Raw genomic sequence first — 18,237 nt, 5'->3', positions numbered from 1 at the left:
CATCAAGTCTTGAGGATGATATCCCTGCTCAGAACAGCCAATGCACACGAAGAGGACCATATGGCTGGCCCCACTACGAGGGAGACAAGACATCCCTCACTGACCTATAACCCTACAGGGGTCAATACTGGAGACACAGTGCGAGAACTACACTCGATCTGACCACACCACATCAAGGCAAAACACTAAGGGCATGCAACAGAACAGCAAGGTGAGCAGAGCAAGGAAGTCCGGAATACCAAAAACAAACCCCAGGATCAGGGCATGGCACCCCCTCAGAAAACACTCCTAAAGGTCAACAAACAGACTTTGAACTATTTACAGGCTTTTCTTTTTTTGTCATTGGTTTGTTATTGTTGTTGCTTTGTTTTCTTTTGTTCCTTTGTTTTGCTCTATCTTGTTTGTTGTTCATATTATTATCTTTGCAGGTCTATCTAGATAAGATAGGCGGGATAAACAACCTGGAGGATAAAACAATGGGACCGCTGGGGGGGGGCGGGACATGGGAGAAGTAGAGTGGGGGGGCGGGGGAGGAAGTGGGTGTTAACAAACCAAGGAACAAAGGAACAACAAGTGATCTAAAATCGATAGCAAGGCAGCTATAGGATGCCTGGTGGGGCTTGATCAAGGGCAATGTAACCAAGAGGAATTACTGAGATCCAAATGAAGACTGAACATGATAGTGGGACAAGAGGAATGTAAAAGGAAATAGAGGAAAGAACTAGGAGGTAAAGGGCATTTATAGAGGTCTAAATACAGGCATGTAAATATATTTTTACATAACAAAGGGAAAATAGATCTATACACATATATTTATAGGTTTTAGTATTAAGGTAGCAGATGGACTTTGGGTCTCCACTCAAGTACTCCCTCAATGCAAGAACACTCTGTTCTATTTAACTGGCATTCCATAATGCATTCCTGACACAATCACTGAAGGCAAAGTGGGTACATAAGCAAATGTGGTGAAGAAAGCTGATGGTGCCTGGCTATCAAAAGTTATAGCACCTGGGGTCTTAAAGGCTTGAAAAAAAACAAGCAGCCATTTAGCTCAGAAGCAACAAAATCCACATGGAAGAAGCACACCAACCTGTGTGATCACAAGGTGTCGCTGGGATCAGGTTATCAGGCATCAAAGAAAAAAAAAATGTCACTGTGAACGAGGGGGAGTGTGGAGTGCAGATCCAAAGCCCAGCTGTAGGCAACTGGACATCCCGTTACAGAAGGGTCGTGGGGAGGAGTCGAGCCAGTTAGGGTGCTGTATAGCACTGATGAGACATACAACTTCCCTCTAGTTCTTTAATGCCCCCCCCACTATCATGACCCCTATTCTACCTTACAAATCCAGCTAGACTACAGGATATATACTGGTACAGATAATAACTGGAAACACAGGGAATCCTGGACAGATAAACCCCTCAGGACCAATAATGAAAGCAGCGATACCAGGAGGGTAAGGAGAAGGTGAGGTAGAAAGGGGGAATTGATCACAAAGCTCTACATATAACCCCCTTCCTGGAGAATGGACAAGGGAAAAGTGCGTGAAGGGAGATATTGGACAGTGTAAGATATGACAACATAATAATTTATAAATTATGAAGGGTTTGTGAGGGAGGAGTGGTGGGGAAGGACGGGGGAAATGAGGAGCTGATATGAAGAGTTCAAGTAGAAAACAAATGTTTTGGGAATGATGATGGCAAAAATGTATGGATTGTGATGAGTTGTACGAGCCCCCAATAAAATGATTTAGAAAAAAAGAAAACGATGATAACATATGTACAAATGTGCTTGATATAATTGATGTATGTATCGTTATAACAGCTGTAAGAGCCCCTAATAAAATATCTATTAATAAAAAACCTTTCTTTTGTAACTAAAAAAATTGAAAATCACAATATTTCTGACTTAATTTTTTAAAGCTACCTATGTAAGGAAATATTAAATTACATGGTTGATCGAGATAATGTATTTATAACAAAGGATTGCTTAGGAAAAGAGTATGTTCTTTGGAGCACTGTGCCCTCTGGTATTTAACATCCTTATCACAATGTCAATATTTTATCATAACATATATTCATTACTTTCATGGACTGAATCCATCAATTTAGATGCATGATTTTCTATAATGAAAAACTTTATTTAGTATTATAGCAAATTCTATTATTATGTGAGTATAGATTTCATTTTAAAAGCTTTATATTATTCTATCTGTAACTTCCACCACTTGTCTGTCAATGTGTATTGTACTATGATGGCTTATCGATTGCTGGGACGCTGGAAGCTATGTTATTGGTATTTCAAACACCAGCAGGGTCACCTAAAGTGAACCGGTTTCAGCTAAGCTTCCAGACTAAGAACAGACTACGACAAAAGAACTGACTATCCACTTCTGAGTAGGAGCAGGAAGTACCAGAAGATAATCCCCTCAGGTCAGAAAGTATTCTAAATATGACTGAGGAAGAGCTATCTTCTGAAAAGACATCTGAATAGAATGATGTATATGAAGTAAAGCCATAGGGAACTTCATTTGCAGGTAAGGCATAACTCAAAATCATAAATAACAGCTGCAAATATCTAATAATTGGAACTTAGAATGTATGAAGTATGATTTTAGGAAAAATGGGAGTAAGCAAAATTGAAACGAAATGCATAAAGATCGTTATTTTAGGGATTAATGAGCTAAAGTGAACTGATATTGGCCATTTTTGTTTAAACAATAGTATGGTCTATGTCAGAAATGGCATTTCAAGAGAAATGGCATTGCCTTCATAGTCAAAGAGGACACTTCAAGATACATCTTGAAGTACAATGCTGTCTATGATAGAATACTACTTATCCTCATACCAGGATATCTAGTCAATACAACTGTTATTCAAACTTATGGACCAACTATGAAAACTAGTGGTGAAAAATTGAATAATTTGACCAACATTTTTGGTCAGAAATTGATCAAACATGTAATCAAGGTGGAATGGCACCTTGACAATTGGAATGCAAAATCTGGCAACAAGAACATACATGCTGAAAAACATGGCCTTGGTGATAGAAATGAAATTAGAGATCACATGATAGAATTTTGTAAGACCAACAACTTCTTCATTGCAAATACCTTTTTTCAACAACACAAATGATGACAATACATATGGACTTCTCCAGATGGCATATACAGATCTCAAACAGACTACATCTGTAGGAAGAGATGATGGAGAAGTTCAATAGGGCCAGAGACGACTGTGGAACAAACCATCAATTGCTCATATCTAAGTTCAGGTTGAAGCGAAAGAAAATTAAAATAAGCCCATGAGAGCCAAAATATTGCCTTGAGTTTTTCCCACCTGAATTTCAAGATCACCTCAAGAACAAATTGGTGCACACGGAACATTAATGAGCAAAAACCTGAGAAGCTGTGGGATGACATCAAGAACATCATATGTGAAGAAAGCAAAAGGTCACTGAAAAGACTGGAAAGAAAGAAAAGGTCAAAGTGGATGTCAGAAGAGACTGAAACTTCCTCTTACTTATAGAGTAGCTAAAGCACATGGAAGAAATTATTAAGTCAAAGAGTTGAACAAAGAATTTCAATGGGCAGCTCAAGAAGACAAAGTAGAGTATTATATTAAATGTACAAAGACCTAGAGTTAGAAAATCAAAAAGGAAGAACATGCTCAGCCAATCTTTAAATTGAAATAAGTCAAGAAAAATTCAAGCCTCAAGTTGCAATCTTGAAAGATTCTACGGGCAAAATATTGAATCATACCGGAAACACTAAAAGAATATGGGAAGAATACATAGAGTCACTGCCCTAAAGCGAACTAGCCAACATTCCACCATTTCAAGAGGTAGCATAGAAGCATAAACCAAAGGTACTGAAGAATGAAGTTCAAGTTGCACTGAAAGCATTAGCCAAAAACAAGGCACCAGGAACTGATGGCTACCATATGAAATGTTTCACTAGGTGATGAAGCACTGGAAGCACTTACTGGTCTATGCCAGGAAAATTGGAATACAGCTACTTGGCCAACTGACTGGAAGAGATCCATATTTGTACCCATTAAAAAAAAAAAGGTGACCCAGCAGAGTGTGCAAATTAAAGAAAAATATCATTGATATCACATGCAAGTAAAATTTTTCTGAATATCATCCAATAACGGATGCAGCAGCATATTGACGGGAACTGCCAGAGGTTCAGGGTGGATTCAGAAGAGGACTTGGAAATAGGGATATCGTTGCTGTCAGATTGATCTTTGGCTGAAAGCACAGAGTACCAGAAAGTTGTTTACTTGTATTTTATTGACTATGCAAAGTTATTCAGCTGTGTGGATCATAACAAGCTATGGTAAACCTTGAGAGAGAGAATTCTAGAACATTTCATTGTGTTTATGTGGAACCTATACATGGATGGAGAAGTAGTTGGGCAAACAGATCAAGGGCATACTGCATGGTTTAAAATCAGTTAAAATGTGTGTCAGGATTGTATTTTCTCATTAAACTTATTTAAGCTGTATGATGAGCAAATAATTAGAGAAGCTGGATAATATGAAGAAGGATGTGGCATCAGAATAGGAGGAGGGATGATTAACAATCTGATGTGCAGAAGATACCACCTTGCTTGCTGAGAGCTAGGAAAGAGAACTTGAAGCACTTGTTGATGAAGATCAAGGAGTGCAGCCTTCAATATGGATGACAACTCAATGTAAAGTAAATCAAAATCCTGACAACTGGACCACAGGTAACCTTTAAATAAATGGGGGAAAAAAGATTGAAATTGTCAAGGATTTCATCTTGCTTGGATCCACTATCAATGCTTAAGGAAGCAGTAGTCAAGGGATCAAGCAACACATAGCATGGGGTAAATCTACTGCACAAGACCTCGTTAAAGCATTGAAAAGCAAGGATGTTGCTTTGAGGACTAAGGTGTGCCTGACCCAAGCATCATCTACATATATTCAACTGCCTCTTACGCATGTGAAAGTTGGACACTGAATAAGGAAGACCAAAGAGAATTGATGCATTTGGATTATGATGCTGGAGAATAATATTGAAATTATTGGTGGTCACATGAACAAACATCTGTCTTGGAAGAAGTACAGCCAAAATGATCCTTGGAAACAAGGATGATGAGACTTCATCATGTACTTTGGACACACTATCAGGAGAGACCATTCTCTGGAAAGGACACCACGCTTGTTAGAGGCACCAAAAAAGAGGAAGATAGATCAACAACATGATTGTCACAGCATCTGCAATGATGGAATCAAACATGACATCAATTGTAAAGATGGCGCAGAACTGGGCAAAACTTGGTTCTGCTGTACATACAGTCACTGTAAGTCAGAACTGACCTTACAACACCTAAAAAAATCAGTATCTATAATGTACTTCCTATTTAGGAAGTCGCTAAGAGATTGCTTTGAATCATGTTTATTAATGAATTTATTAATTTGCTTTTCTTAATTCTTTGTGACTAAAGGTTATTCCAGATGACCAATATTATTTAGCCCTTAAAGTTAACATCTGACATTTAAAACACTGCTCACATTTTGTATCAGGTAAGCAGATAAACAAGCAGGGAAAGACGGTCAATTAAGTATAAAAAATACTTCCTAGGAACTGTGTAATGGAATCATGGTGAGCTTTCTGGGAAAATCCCAGGGAAAGCAGAGATAAAGATTCTTTTATTCTGTAACCTTCATGAGATTTCTCACGTTAAAAATTATGTCCAACTCTTGGAACTACCTCATATTAATTACACAGCATATCAAAGATTATTGACTATTGATCAAGTGATTGCTAACTTTTTTACTTCTAAGGATTCCTTTTCTATTTTTTTAACTTAAACTAGATCATCAGTTTTCAACAGCTCATATACATTTTGCTTCATCTCATTCACTGTAAGTTCCCTTCCTCCCTTTGTTTCCTTCTTCCCTTTCCTCCCTGTTTCCTAACCCTTTTAAACATTGTCCTTGGGTAAATACTACCTTTTTCATCTTAAATAGTTCATTACCCTGAGATGTGTGTACTTCACTAGTGTTATTGTTCCTCTAATAGACCTGTTTATTGTCTGGCTAAAAATAGAACCACAGAAGTGAGCTTAGTTCCAGACCTAAAGGGGTGACAAAGAACCACAGTCATGGGGATCTCATCAGTCTCTAAAGAATTCATAATTTTACTTGTACTCATATGAACTTATAGTTTAGAAGAATTTATCAACACTTTTATTTATTAACTTAAAGATATATAACTGTTAACTTAGGTTTCAAGTAAATGTAAGTTGATTACTGTAAGGTGGTATAATTTCCCCCAAAGCAAAATAAGCTAGCTTGTTTGATTTTGTGACAAGTACATGCATATGTCTTTTCGGCTTTTTAAATACCACAGCCCAGGTATTGCATTTAATGTTATGGAGCTTAATGGTGATTAAAAAAAAAAAGCTGTCTTTCTGATGCTTCCAATTACAGTGACCCCAATGGATAGAACTTCCGCACAGGGTCTCCAGCCCCTGGAGAAGGACATCATGTTTGGTAAAGCGGTACATTTTCACTCAAGCAGATTGCCACATCCTCCTCCTTTTGAGCAGCTGAGTGCTTTAAATACCACATTGCCCAAGGCTCCTTTACATGGTGATAAGGATAATAATATATCATAAACCAGGTAACATACACTTACGTATTTGTCACAATAAACCGTAGGAACAGAGATATTTTAATAAACATTTGTGTTTTATTACTGATGAACTTAAATTAATATTGTCACTTTACATGAGAAAAAGAGCCTCTAAAAAAGTGGGTCCAAACATAAAGCATGTTCCAGCACAATTCTTTATTAGTCTTTTGGGACTAGAATTCTGAGATTTAAATTCGCCACATTTAGACATTCTATAAAATGATGTGTCCTTGGGGGGCATGAAGTGGAGATCCAATGCCCATCTGTAGACAACTGGGCATTCCCTCATAGAGAGGTCACAGGGAAGAGATGAGCCAGTCAGGGTTCAGTATAGCACCGATGAATCACATAACTTTCCTATAGTTCTTTGGTGCTTCCTTCCCCCCACTATCAAGACCTCAATTCTGCCTTAAAAATTGAATTAGACCAGAACACGCACACTGCTACAGATAAGAGCCTGCAACACAGGAAATCCAGGATAGATAAATAACCCCCTCAGGGCCAACACTGAGACTAGAGATTCCAGAAGGATTAGGGGAGGATGGGGGAGAAGAGGAAATCGATCACAAGGATCAATCTAGGACCCACTCCCAGGAGGACGAAAAATGGAAAAGTGGGCGAGGGGTAACAGAGGATGATGTATGATATGAAAATAATAATTTATAACTTATGAGGGAGGGAGGAAGAAATGGAGAGTTGATATGAGGGGCTCAAATGGGAAGAGAATGCTTTGAAAATGATGATGGTGTATATATGTATGTATATGTGTGTGTATATATGTATATATATCATATTGAATGAAGGGGGAAGTGCAGAGTGGAGACCCAAGGCCCAAGTGTCGGCCAATGGAGATCCCCTCATGGAGCGGTTTAGGAGAGGAGATGGGTTAATTAGGGTGCGAGGTAGTACCGATGAAGAACACAGCTTTCCCCCTGATCCTGGATGCTTCCTCCCCCCAACTACCATGATCCGAATTCTACCTTGCAGGGCTGGATAGGGCAGAGGCTGTACACTGGTACATATGAGGGCTGGAGGCACAGGGAATCCAGGGTGGATGATACCTTCAGGACCAAGGGTGTGAGGGGCGATGCTGGGAGAGTGGAGGGTGAGTGGGTTGGAAAGGGGGAACTGATTACAAGGATCCACATGTGACCTCTTCCCTGGGAGAGGGACAGCAGAGAAGGGGGGAAAGGGAGACTCCGGATAGGGCAAGATATGACAAAATAATGATGTACAAATTACCAAGGGCACATGAGGGAGCGGGGAGAGGGGAGGGAGGGGCAAAAAGAGGACCTGATGCAAAGGGCTTAAGTGGAGAGCAAATGCTTTGAGAATGATTGGGGCAGGGAATGTATGGATGGGCTTTATACAATTGATGTATATATATGTATGGATTGTGATAAGAGTTGTATGAGTCCCTATAAAATGTAAAAAAAGAAGAAAAAAAAAAGAAAATGATTAGGGCAAAGAATGTACATATGTGCTTTATACAATTGATGTACGTATATGTATGGACTGTGATAAGAGTTGTATGAGCCCCTAATAAATTGTTTTTTAAAAAAAGAAAATGATGATGGTGACATATGTGCAAATGTGCTTGACACACTGGATAAATGTATGGGTTGTGATAAGAGATGTAAGAGTCCCCAATAAAAGAAAAAAATTACAATTTAAAAGTTTTAAAATTCTAAAAAAATTAAGTGTTCTCATTATTGTTTTGTTCTTGATGCTGACCATTAGCAGCCCACTTGACCCTTGAGAACATTCTTATCTGCCCCTAGATTCCTTTAGCTTAGCCTTTGCCCCAACTTTAGATGATACCTAAGGGTTCCTTCTCATGACATCCAACATCACTTACTGCTAATCCACCTTAATGTTTATGATCTGCTTGGACTTCTACATAGTAACTGCTACCAGATTTTCACTAAATTGTCTCTTCTGTGTCTGGTCCTCGATGCCTCTTGTATCACCCTTCACTAAGGTACAGTTCTAATAATCATTCTGAAAGAAGTCAAACTAGATTTCTATAAGAAAAAAGAAAAGTTGCAGGAAAAGACAGTTAATTCTAAAAGGGAATATGCTTGAGAGAACCCATTAAAATTAAAAAGTAATTTATCGAGTCACAAACAATATAAGCATCTAAAGAACTGAATATGGGCCACATGAAAAATTTCCTGATTTGAACAGCTTTGTATCCCAAAAGAGAAATATATAAAGAGAAAAAGAGAAGCAAAGCTAAAAAAGATGAAAACTTAACAATTGCTTTAAGATAGCAAAGGGATTTTTAGGAGATATTTTTGGAATAAAAAGACAGACAAGCAAAGGACAGATTCAGTACATGGAGAACATAATAATAGTAAGAAATCTGTCATAAGTTTCTATTTATAAATCAAATCCTATGAGCTAAACTCTGTATTACGTTCTTGACATACATGCTATTTTATTTAACCCATACAATACCTTTAGAGACAAATAATAACAGCAATGATATAAGCATTGTTATCATACAAATTAGGAAATTTATTCTCAGAGTAGTTAAATGACTTGACCACAGTCATGTAACTAATAAATGGCAGAGGGAGGGCTCAACACTGTAGCACAATGGACTTGAAGGTCTTTGTTTGCCATGCTTCCAAACTAGATAAAACAATTACTCAATTTTTACTTTTCCTATATCTTCTCAAAAGAAAATTTATATTTTAAACAAAAAGGGTAGAATAAACATTACTAAAGAGGTCACTGAAGTCCAACATATGAGAAAAAATGAGTTTAAAAATAGATAGCAAACTCTGGGACCACACAATTTCCATTTCGGAGTTCTAAAAGAATATGAAGATATGAACATGAAACTAATAAGGAGGATATTAGAAGGGTCACAGAATGACAGGAGCTCTGGTGGTACCGTGGTACTTTACCTGAAGTACAATATCTGCCTGCTAACTGAACAGTTGCTCCTTCAAAGTCACCAGCCCCTCCATAGGAGAAAGATGTGGCCAGCTGCTTCTACAAAGACGGCAGTCTTAGATGCCGCAGGGTCATATTCCCCTCCGTCTTATAGTTACTGTGAGTCTGAACTGGCACGATGACAATGGCTTAGTTTGGTGTTTATAAGATTAGAGAGTGGCAAACTGTACTTTTTATAAAGGAATAAATAGTGTATAACAGAATCTATTAACTGTCAATCAGTGACTAGCAAAGTATGGTTATTAAATAGTTTATATGCAATCTTTACAAGAGCAAAGATACACACTGAGAATTTATACAGGCAGAACGAAGAGGATTTCCAAAGTATTCTCATGATATGATTTATTAGACTAGAAGATGAGGGAAATGACAGAGAAATAGCACCATCTTTTACACTTAGATGAGACCTGTCAAAGATTGTTCCATTTTCCATGACGCAGATTTCCGGAAATCAAAGTCATCTATAAAAATAAGTTCTTGCTAACCCCACACTGTGAAGCAACTGAAGTCATTATGACCTGAAGTCACAGTTCTATAGAATCTCAAAGGTAGAATCACAAAAAGGTTTCAGAAAGTAGACTCAGTTTAAAAACAACTGGGTCAATTTCTGTTCAGAATTAAAGCAAATTTGCTAAGTCATTCACGTAACAATGCCAAATGGCCTATATGTATTTTATCTTCTGTTGTTAGTGCATTGCTGTTGTTAGGTTCCACTGAGTCGGTCACAGCTCACAGAAACCCTATTTCCAACAGAGTAAGACACTGCCCAGTCCTGTGCCATCCTCACAACTGTTCTCATGCTTCAAACTGTTGTTGCAGCCACTGTACCCACTGTTCCATTGAAGCCTTCCTCTTCCCCTGACTTATCAAGCATGGTACGATACAGGGATTGGTCTCTCCTGATAACATGCCCAAAGTATGTGAGACAAAGTCTTGCTAGCTTCTCATCTAAGGTACATTCGAGTTTTATTTCTTCCAAGACAGATTTACCATATTATTCGAGCATAAGCTGACCAGAATATCAGTTGAGGTACCTAATTTTACCACAAAAACTGCATTAAAATGTGCTAAAAACCCGGCTTATACACGAGTATATACAGTATTTGTTTCTTCAGGAAGTTTGTGGTACTTTCATTATTTTTTGCCAACACAATAATTCAAATGCGTCAATTATTTTGCAGTCTTCGTTATTTATTGCCCACTTTCGCATGCAAATTAGGTGATTGAAATACCATTACTTGGGCCAGATACACCTTCGGTCTCAGTGACATTCTTGCTTTTGAAAACTTCGAGGAGGTCTTGCGTAGTAGATGTGTGCAATGAAAGACCTCATTTGCCTTCTTCACTCCGGTTGCTATATAAGCATTGATTGTTAACCCAAGCAAAATGAAATCCTGACAACTTCAATCTTTTCTACACTTATTATAATGTTGATTATTGGTCCCTAACCAATGTTATTGTGAGGGTTTATGTTTTATTCAAATTGAAAACAATACTGAAAGTTATAGTCTTGACCATCGTAAGCGTGCTTCCAGTTCTTGCTTTCAGCTAGCAAGGTGGTCTCATATTAAGGTGTGAACAAGGTTCTCTCCAATCCTGATGCCACAGGTTTCTTCATACAGTCCAGCTTCTCTGATTACTTTCTCAACATACAGATTGACTATGTATGGTGACTGAATTGCATGATCCAATCCTGTCACACATCTTTCCTGGTTTTAAACCATGCAGTGTTCCTTAGATTCTTCTCTCTTGCATTAGATAGTCCTTGCAACATAACTCAGGCAATAGTCACAATTGTGGGAGTTTATTAAGGAAGTTAACAGGTCCCCACAAGTCAGCTCAGAAAACATAAGGATGCAGTCTTTGGTCCATAGCAGTGCTTCCCTTCAGGAATAGTAGGAGACCTCAGGAATAGTAATGGGAGTAGCAATATTCCTGAGGAGTTTATCTGTCCTGGATTCTGTGTGTCAAGATCTCTTATCTGTACCAGTGTACATGCTCCGGTCTAGCCGAATTTGTAAGGTAGAACTGGGGTAATGATATTTGGGTGGGGGGCATTAAAGAACTAGAGGAATGTTGTGTGTTTTGCTGGTGCTATACTTCACCCTGGCTGACTCGTCCCTTCCATGTGAGCAGATACCCAAATGTCTACAGATGCGCTTTGGGTCTCCACTCTGACCCTCCTCATTCACATCAATGACTGTTTGTTTTGGGTCTTCTGATGCCTGATACCTGATCCTGTCAATACCTCATAGTTACACAGGCTGGTGTGCTTTTTTTTAAAAAACATTTTATTAGGGGGTCATACAACTCTTATCACAATCCATACATACATCAATTGTGTAAAGCACATCTGTACATTCATTGCCCTCATCATTCTCAAAACATTTGCTCTCCACTTAAGCCCTTTGCACCAGGTCCTCTTTATTTCCCCCTCCTTCCCCACTCCCCCTTCTTCATGAGCCCTTGATAATTTATAAATTATTATTTTGTTATTTCTTGCCCTGTCAGATGTCTCCCTTCTCCCCATTTTCTGTTGTCCGTCCCCCAGGGAGGAGGTCACGTGTAGATCCTTGTAATCGGTTCCCTCTTTCCAACCACTCTCCCTATACCCTCCCAATATTGCCACTTACACTCCTGGTCCTGACGGTATCATCCGCCCTGGATTCCCTGTGCCTCCAGCTCCTATCTGCACCAGTGTACATCCTCTGCTCTATCCAGACTTGCAAGGCAGCATTCGGATCATGGTAGTGGGGGGCGGGGGGGGGGTTAGCATTTAGGAACTGAGGAAAGCTGTAGTCTTCATCAGTGCCTGGTGTGCTTCTTCCATGTGGGCTTTGCTGCTCCCCTGCTAGATGGCTGCTTTTTATCTTCAAGCCTTTAAGAACCGAGACAATGTATAATAGCCAGGCACCATCAGTTTTCTTTCTTTTTAACTATCAGCTTTCTTTACTACATTTGCTTATGCACCCATTTTGTCTTCAGTGATCATGTCAGAAAGGTGAGCATCACTGAATGCCAGGCTATAAGAACAAAGTGCTATTGCACTGAGAGAGGACTTGAGTAGAGGCCCAGTATCCGTTTGCTACCTTAGTATTTAACATATATATATGTACATAATCCTACATCCCTATCATTACATATTAATATATTTATATACACACATGCCTGTATTTACGCCTCTATAAATGTCTTTTGCTTCCTCGTTCTTTCCTCTATTTCTCTAAGTCTCACTTTCAAGTAGGAGTTATGACCAAATATACGTGATGTGTCCTTTAAAAACACAAATGGTTTTCTATTATTGATAAATATTTAGATTTCATTTATTGTTATATAAACAAAGCATCTATACTCTAGTATGTATAGATATTACATATGTATACACATATTTTTTGGACTTGCTTAAATTTACTGGTAAAATAAAATCTTCCATAAGAATTGCTATGTCACTGATTATATACATTTACAATTTTGATGTTATAATCCTTAGCTGTCATCAGAGTCAGTTCCTAACTCATGGTAACCCATGTACAACTAGAAGGAATGACAGCAATTCACAACCTTGCCCCTCAAGTCCATATTAGTACGGACGCTCTGCTGAAACATGTTCAGAATCATAACAACACACAAGTTGGGAACTGAACTTAGGTTTCCTACATGAAAGGCAAGTATTCTACTACTGAACTACCAATGAATGCGTCAATACTATTTTGGTCCAGATCACCCAACTGCCCTATTAAATGGCTCACCAATTTACCAACACAGTGAATATTCAAAATTTAACTACTGATATTCCTTAATTAGCTATATATTAAACATGCAAAGTGAATTTATGATATTATGAGCAAAAACATACTGGGGGGGGGAAACCAATTCTATTAGATCAGATAAGTAGGGCCAATAGTGTGTGCTTGCATACTTTCTTCCACACCACTCCCAACGTACAATAATATCTAACTAAATAAAATGAACCTATATGCCTGCCCATTTAAGTATAAGCTTCTCTTTCTTAGGTGGTTTAAACCATTTTGTTTTATCTTGTTACTTATAACAAAGAAGGTTTAATTGATATCTGATGACCTGGATAAATTATATAATCTCTTTAAACCTCGTAGTTTTCACTGGAAAAAGACAAATGTGTAGTTTAAAATACTGGATACTCTGGATATTAATCTTGGCTCTGAAACCTCCCTTTCTGAATTATCTTGATCAAGACAGTTCACCTCTCTTAGACTTAAATTTCATTCACTCATTGCCACTGAGTCAATGCCAACTCCTAATGACCCTATTGGACAGACTAGAACTGCCTCTGTGGGCTTCTGAGACTGTAACTGTATATGGGAGTAGAAAGTCTCATCTAAGGCTTAATTTACTCATTTTTAAAATGGAGGTAAATGTGTAGAATATGAGTTAATGTACAAGTCAAATCCCAAGGACTCAAATGGAAGTTACCATCATTATTTATACTATAACTCATTTTTTTAAATGACTTGTAAAACATACAGCATTTTAAAGTTCTAAATTGGTATGTAATATTAAAAACAATTTTAAAAATCTCTCACCAAAGTGAAACACATTTTATCAGTAGCACCTAACATTTTCTAAGCATTTAATATTTCCAATCACAGTGTGAAGCTAGTATTAAAGTGATCATCACTAGTAATCCCTTAAGACAATAATGGTACCATCTCCATTTTACAGATAGATAAACAGAATCATACAGTGGTGAAATGGCTTCCTCAGAGTTGGAATACAAACCCAAGAACTCTCACCACTCTTAACTAATTCACTATATTAACTTATTTTTGTACTTAAAAATTATGTACCTTTCTGTTTTAAAATTAATTTTCAAGCTCTTAATTATATGCTCTATATTCTTGATAAAGTCTATTCCCATCATTAGGCCCTCACGAGGAAAGTCAAACTATTTGGAAATAGACCTATTTGCAAATGGGTCTTCATAAACCTGCATGAAGGTCTATAACAAATATAGCCAAGTTTAAAACAGTTCATATAACAAGGATGATCCAATAGTTCCATTGTCTCTCTTTCCTTTGAATTGTCATAACCATTATCAAACATCTGTCTAGTTCAACACACTGAACAGTAGAATGTCCTTTGTGAATGACTTAATTTACTGACATAACAGATATACTGATAATATTAGGGGGAAAGTCTAACAAGGTGACTGAGGGTTACATTTTTCAGACATAATATTTTGAACTATATATTAAAGTTTCTTCCCTGAAAAAAATTTTTTTAAAAGACAAAAGTTCACTTAACTTGTGCAACAAAGCAGCAAAGGGAGCAAAGCAATGAAGTCTCCAGGGAATACCAAAAATAGACTTTGAGGCCAGAGCATGGCAACAAACAGACCTGGAACTATTTACAGGCTTTTTTCTTTTGTTGTTGTTTTTCTGCTTATTATTGTCTATGCATGTCTGTCTAGATAAGATAAGTGGTATAAACCATTCAGAGGAGAAAACAACGGACCAACTGTTCCAGGGGGGACACAGGACAGAGGAAGGCGGGGGAAAAGAAGTGGTGTTAACAAATCCAAGGAAAAGAAACAAGTGATCTAAAATCAATAGTGAGGAGGGTGTAGGAGGCCTGGTAGGGCGTGATCAAGGGCAATGTAACCAAGAGGAATGACTGAAACCCAAATGAAGGCTAAACATGATAGTGGGACAAGAAGCAAGTAAAAGGAAATAGAGGAAAGAACTAGGAGGGAAAGGACTTTTATAGAGGTCAAATACAGGTGTGTACATACGTATATATATTTATATGAACATATATTTATATGTTAAATTAAGATATATTATATTAAGGTAGCAGATGGACACTGGACCTCTATTCAAGTACTCCCTCAATGCAAGGACACACTTCATTCTAATAACCCGGCATTCTGTGATGCTCAGCTACCTGACACAATTGCTGAAGACAAAATGAATGGGTGCACAGCAAATGTGAAGAAAGCAGATGGTGCCCAGCTATCAAAAGACATAGCATCTGGGGTCTTAAAGGCTTGAAGATCAACAAGTGGGCATCTAGATGAGAAGCCATAAAGTCCACATGGAATAAGCACAGCAGCCTGTGTGATCATGAGGTAGTAATGGGATCAGGTATCAGGCATCAATGACCCAGAACAAAAAATCATATCAATGTGAATGAATGGGAGTGTGGAGTGGAGACTCAAAGCCCATCTGTAGGTAATTGGACAACCCCTTACAGAAGAGTTACAAGGAAGAGACGAGTCAGGGTGCAGTATAGCACCGATGAAACATATAACTTTCCTCTAGTCCTTTAATGCTCTCCACCCACCCCACCCCTAATATCATGATCCCAATTCTACCTTACAAATCTGGCTAGACCGGCATGTACACAGGTATAGATAAGAGCTGGAAACATAGGGAATCCAGGACAGATAACAATAATGAGAGTAGTGATACCAGGAGAGTAAAGGGAAGGTGAGGGTGAGAAAGGTAGAACCGATCACAATAACCGGCATATAACCCCCTCCCAGGGGGACGAACAACAGAAAAGTGGGTGAAGGGAGACATCGTCAGTGTAAGACATGAAAAAAATAGTAATAATTTATAAATTATCCAAGGTTCATGAGGGAGGCGGGGTGGGGGAGGGCAGGAGGGGAAAAATGAGGAGCTGATAATAAGGGCTCAAGTAGAAAGAAAATGTTTTTAAAAGGATAATAGCAACAAATGTACTTGACACATGGATGGATGGATGGATGGATGGATGGATGGATGGATGGATGGATGGATGGATGGTAATAAGAGCTGTATAAGCTCCCAATAAAATGATTTTTAAAAAGGGGGAAAAATTCACTTAGGAGAGACACAGCCTAACTAACCTAGCCACTTGAACTGAATGACAACATGTGTCAGGAAGTCATACTGAAATCATTACAACCTATGAAATACGGTAAATATCCCAAGGAGTTCCAGGAATATTCAATGGAGAGGAAAATATCTTTTAGATTTTAAAAACAGATAATAAATTCATAAATCATTTCAAAAAACAGTATTACTGTTGTACCTTTGCTGAACTATCAAGTCTTATTACCCCCAATTCACAGTGTCTCCATCTGTTAATGTGACAAGAACAAGCTGATAAATGAAATCAGAAAACCAGTGTATTTTGGCAAAACTAGAAACTTCCTGAAATCCTAGAAAAATTTGTCCACAACAGATGGATCATTTAGAAAATAAACACATCAATCTGTCAAACTGAGTATTAGTCTAATTCTTTAAATTAAAAGCAGTAAGAGCGCCACTGTCCAAAGGTCTGTGACATTAGGAAGACCAAAGAGAAAAACACTAAAGATGCACATAAACGTACTATATGACCCCCAATGTCATACTGTTACATTTCCTGTTAAACATGCTATATCCACGTAAAGTCCTTACCAGTTAACTTCTTCACAGGTTGAAGCCGAACACTGATAGACTGGTGTGTGAGTAAAGGGGAGGATGGAAGAGAGCGAGACATGCCCTCCATAATCCGAATGTGCTGCATACCTTCACTCACTGGAAGTGGTGGGACGGCGTAGTCTGGCTCAAAAGCACAGTCGCTTTCTGTGGAGATGCCACCTGTCAAGGAAAAAAAAGACCTGTTGAGAAAAGATTCTTCCTGCCCTATTCAAATTGATCTTTTAGAATAATGCGGAACAGCATGTGCTGACACTGGCACTATGGAAGCCAAATAAGGTATTTTAAGCACATGTATTTATTTCTACACTTACTGAGTACTTTACTCCAGGCTATGAGACAAAACAAAACACGATTTACTGTCATTCAGTTGATTCCTGCTTACAGCCACCCCACAGGACAGGTAGGAGCCCGTGCAAACCTTTAAGGGAACAGAAAACTTCATCTTTCTCTCACAGAGCATCTGGTGCTGCCTTTGCAGTCAGCAGCCCAACAGGTTATAATACAGTAGTGGTTCTCATTGTTTTTCTCTCCAAGGGACAAAGGTAAAAGAAGATATTCAATTGCTTGACACATCATTATGTGTAATATTAAGATAATTGCAACTCTATTTTTTACCATCCTACAAAAGTATGTACAAATGGGAGCAGGTAAGACATATTTATATATGGTGATTCTTAGATCTGCTATAAGTTTATGAAACTAATAAATTATATGTTGTTCACTTGAACTTTGGGTAATGGCAGATTATGTAATTAAGAGCAACTTTTCCCAGAGCAATTCTAGAACTATCTATGTTCCAGATTAGAGAGTTAATAGTATAATGAAGAATTAAAGGAAAACACTGTAGCCTGGCACTGGGGCTACTTCTTACTTAGTGGTGCACGAGAAACTAAGAAGCTACTGACAGTCTTACAATGTTATCAGAAAAAAGGAAAATGAGCTGATTCCAGGAATCCAAGAGGAAGGCAAATTTTCAGAATGATCAGAACAATGCATGTATAAGGGTGCTTTACTCAATTGATGTATGTATGGATTGTGATAAGAGTTGTATGAGCCCCAATAAAACGATTAAAAAGAAAGAAATATGACTATTAGAATCTATGACCCCTCTAGGGGGTGGAAGGAGTACAGGTAAAACACCAATACCCTGGTTTGAGAATCT

The 18,237-nt window shown here is 38.1% G+C and overlaps 1 protein-coding gene across 9 annotated transcripts in view; it reads right to left on the bottom strand.

Moving 5' to 3' along the window:
• TANC2 (tetratricopeptide repeat, ankyrin repeat and coiled-coil containing 2) overlaps positions 1 to 18,237 on the bottom strand; it is a 364,118-nt gene that overhangs the window by 229,202 nt on the left and 116,679 nt on the right. For 5 of the 9 annotated variants that reach the window (XM_075562040.1, XM_075562042.1, XM_075562041.1 and 2 more), the window contains one exon: positions 17,163 to 17,234. In XM_075562040.1, coding sequence (XP_075418155.1) covers positions 17,163 to 17,234 — 72 coding nt within the window. Of the gene's footprint in view, positions 1 to 17,051; positions 17,235 to 18,237 lie in introns of all 9 variants that reach the window. The other 4 variants (XM_075562035.1, XM_075562037.1, XM_075562036.1 and 1 more) reach the window with 1 other exon arrangement.

This window comes from Tenrec ecaudatus, chromosome 10 (assembly GCF_050624435.1).
Source record: "Tenrec ecaudatus isolate mTenEca1 chromosome 10, mTenEca1.hap1, whole genome shotgun sequence".
NCBI lineage: Eukaryota > Metazoa > Chordata > Mammalia > Afrosoricida > Tenrecidae > Tenrec > Tenrec ecaudatus.
Note: the sequence above shows the minus strand (reverse complement) of the source record. Positions and strands in the feature narration are given on the sequence as shown.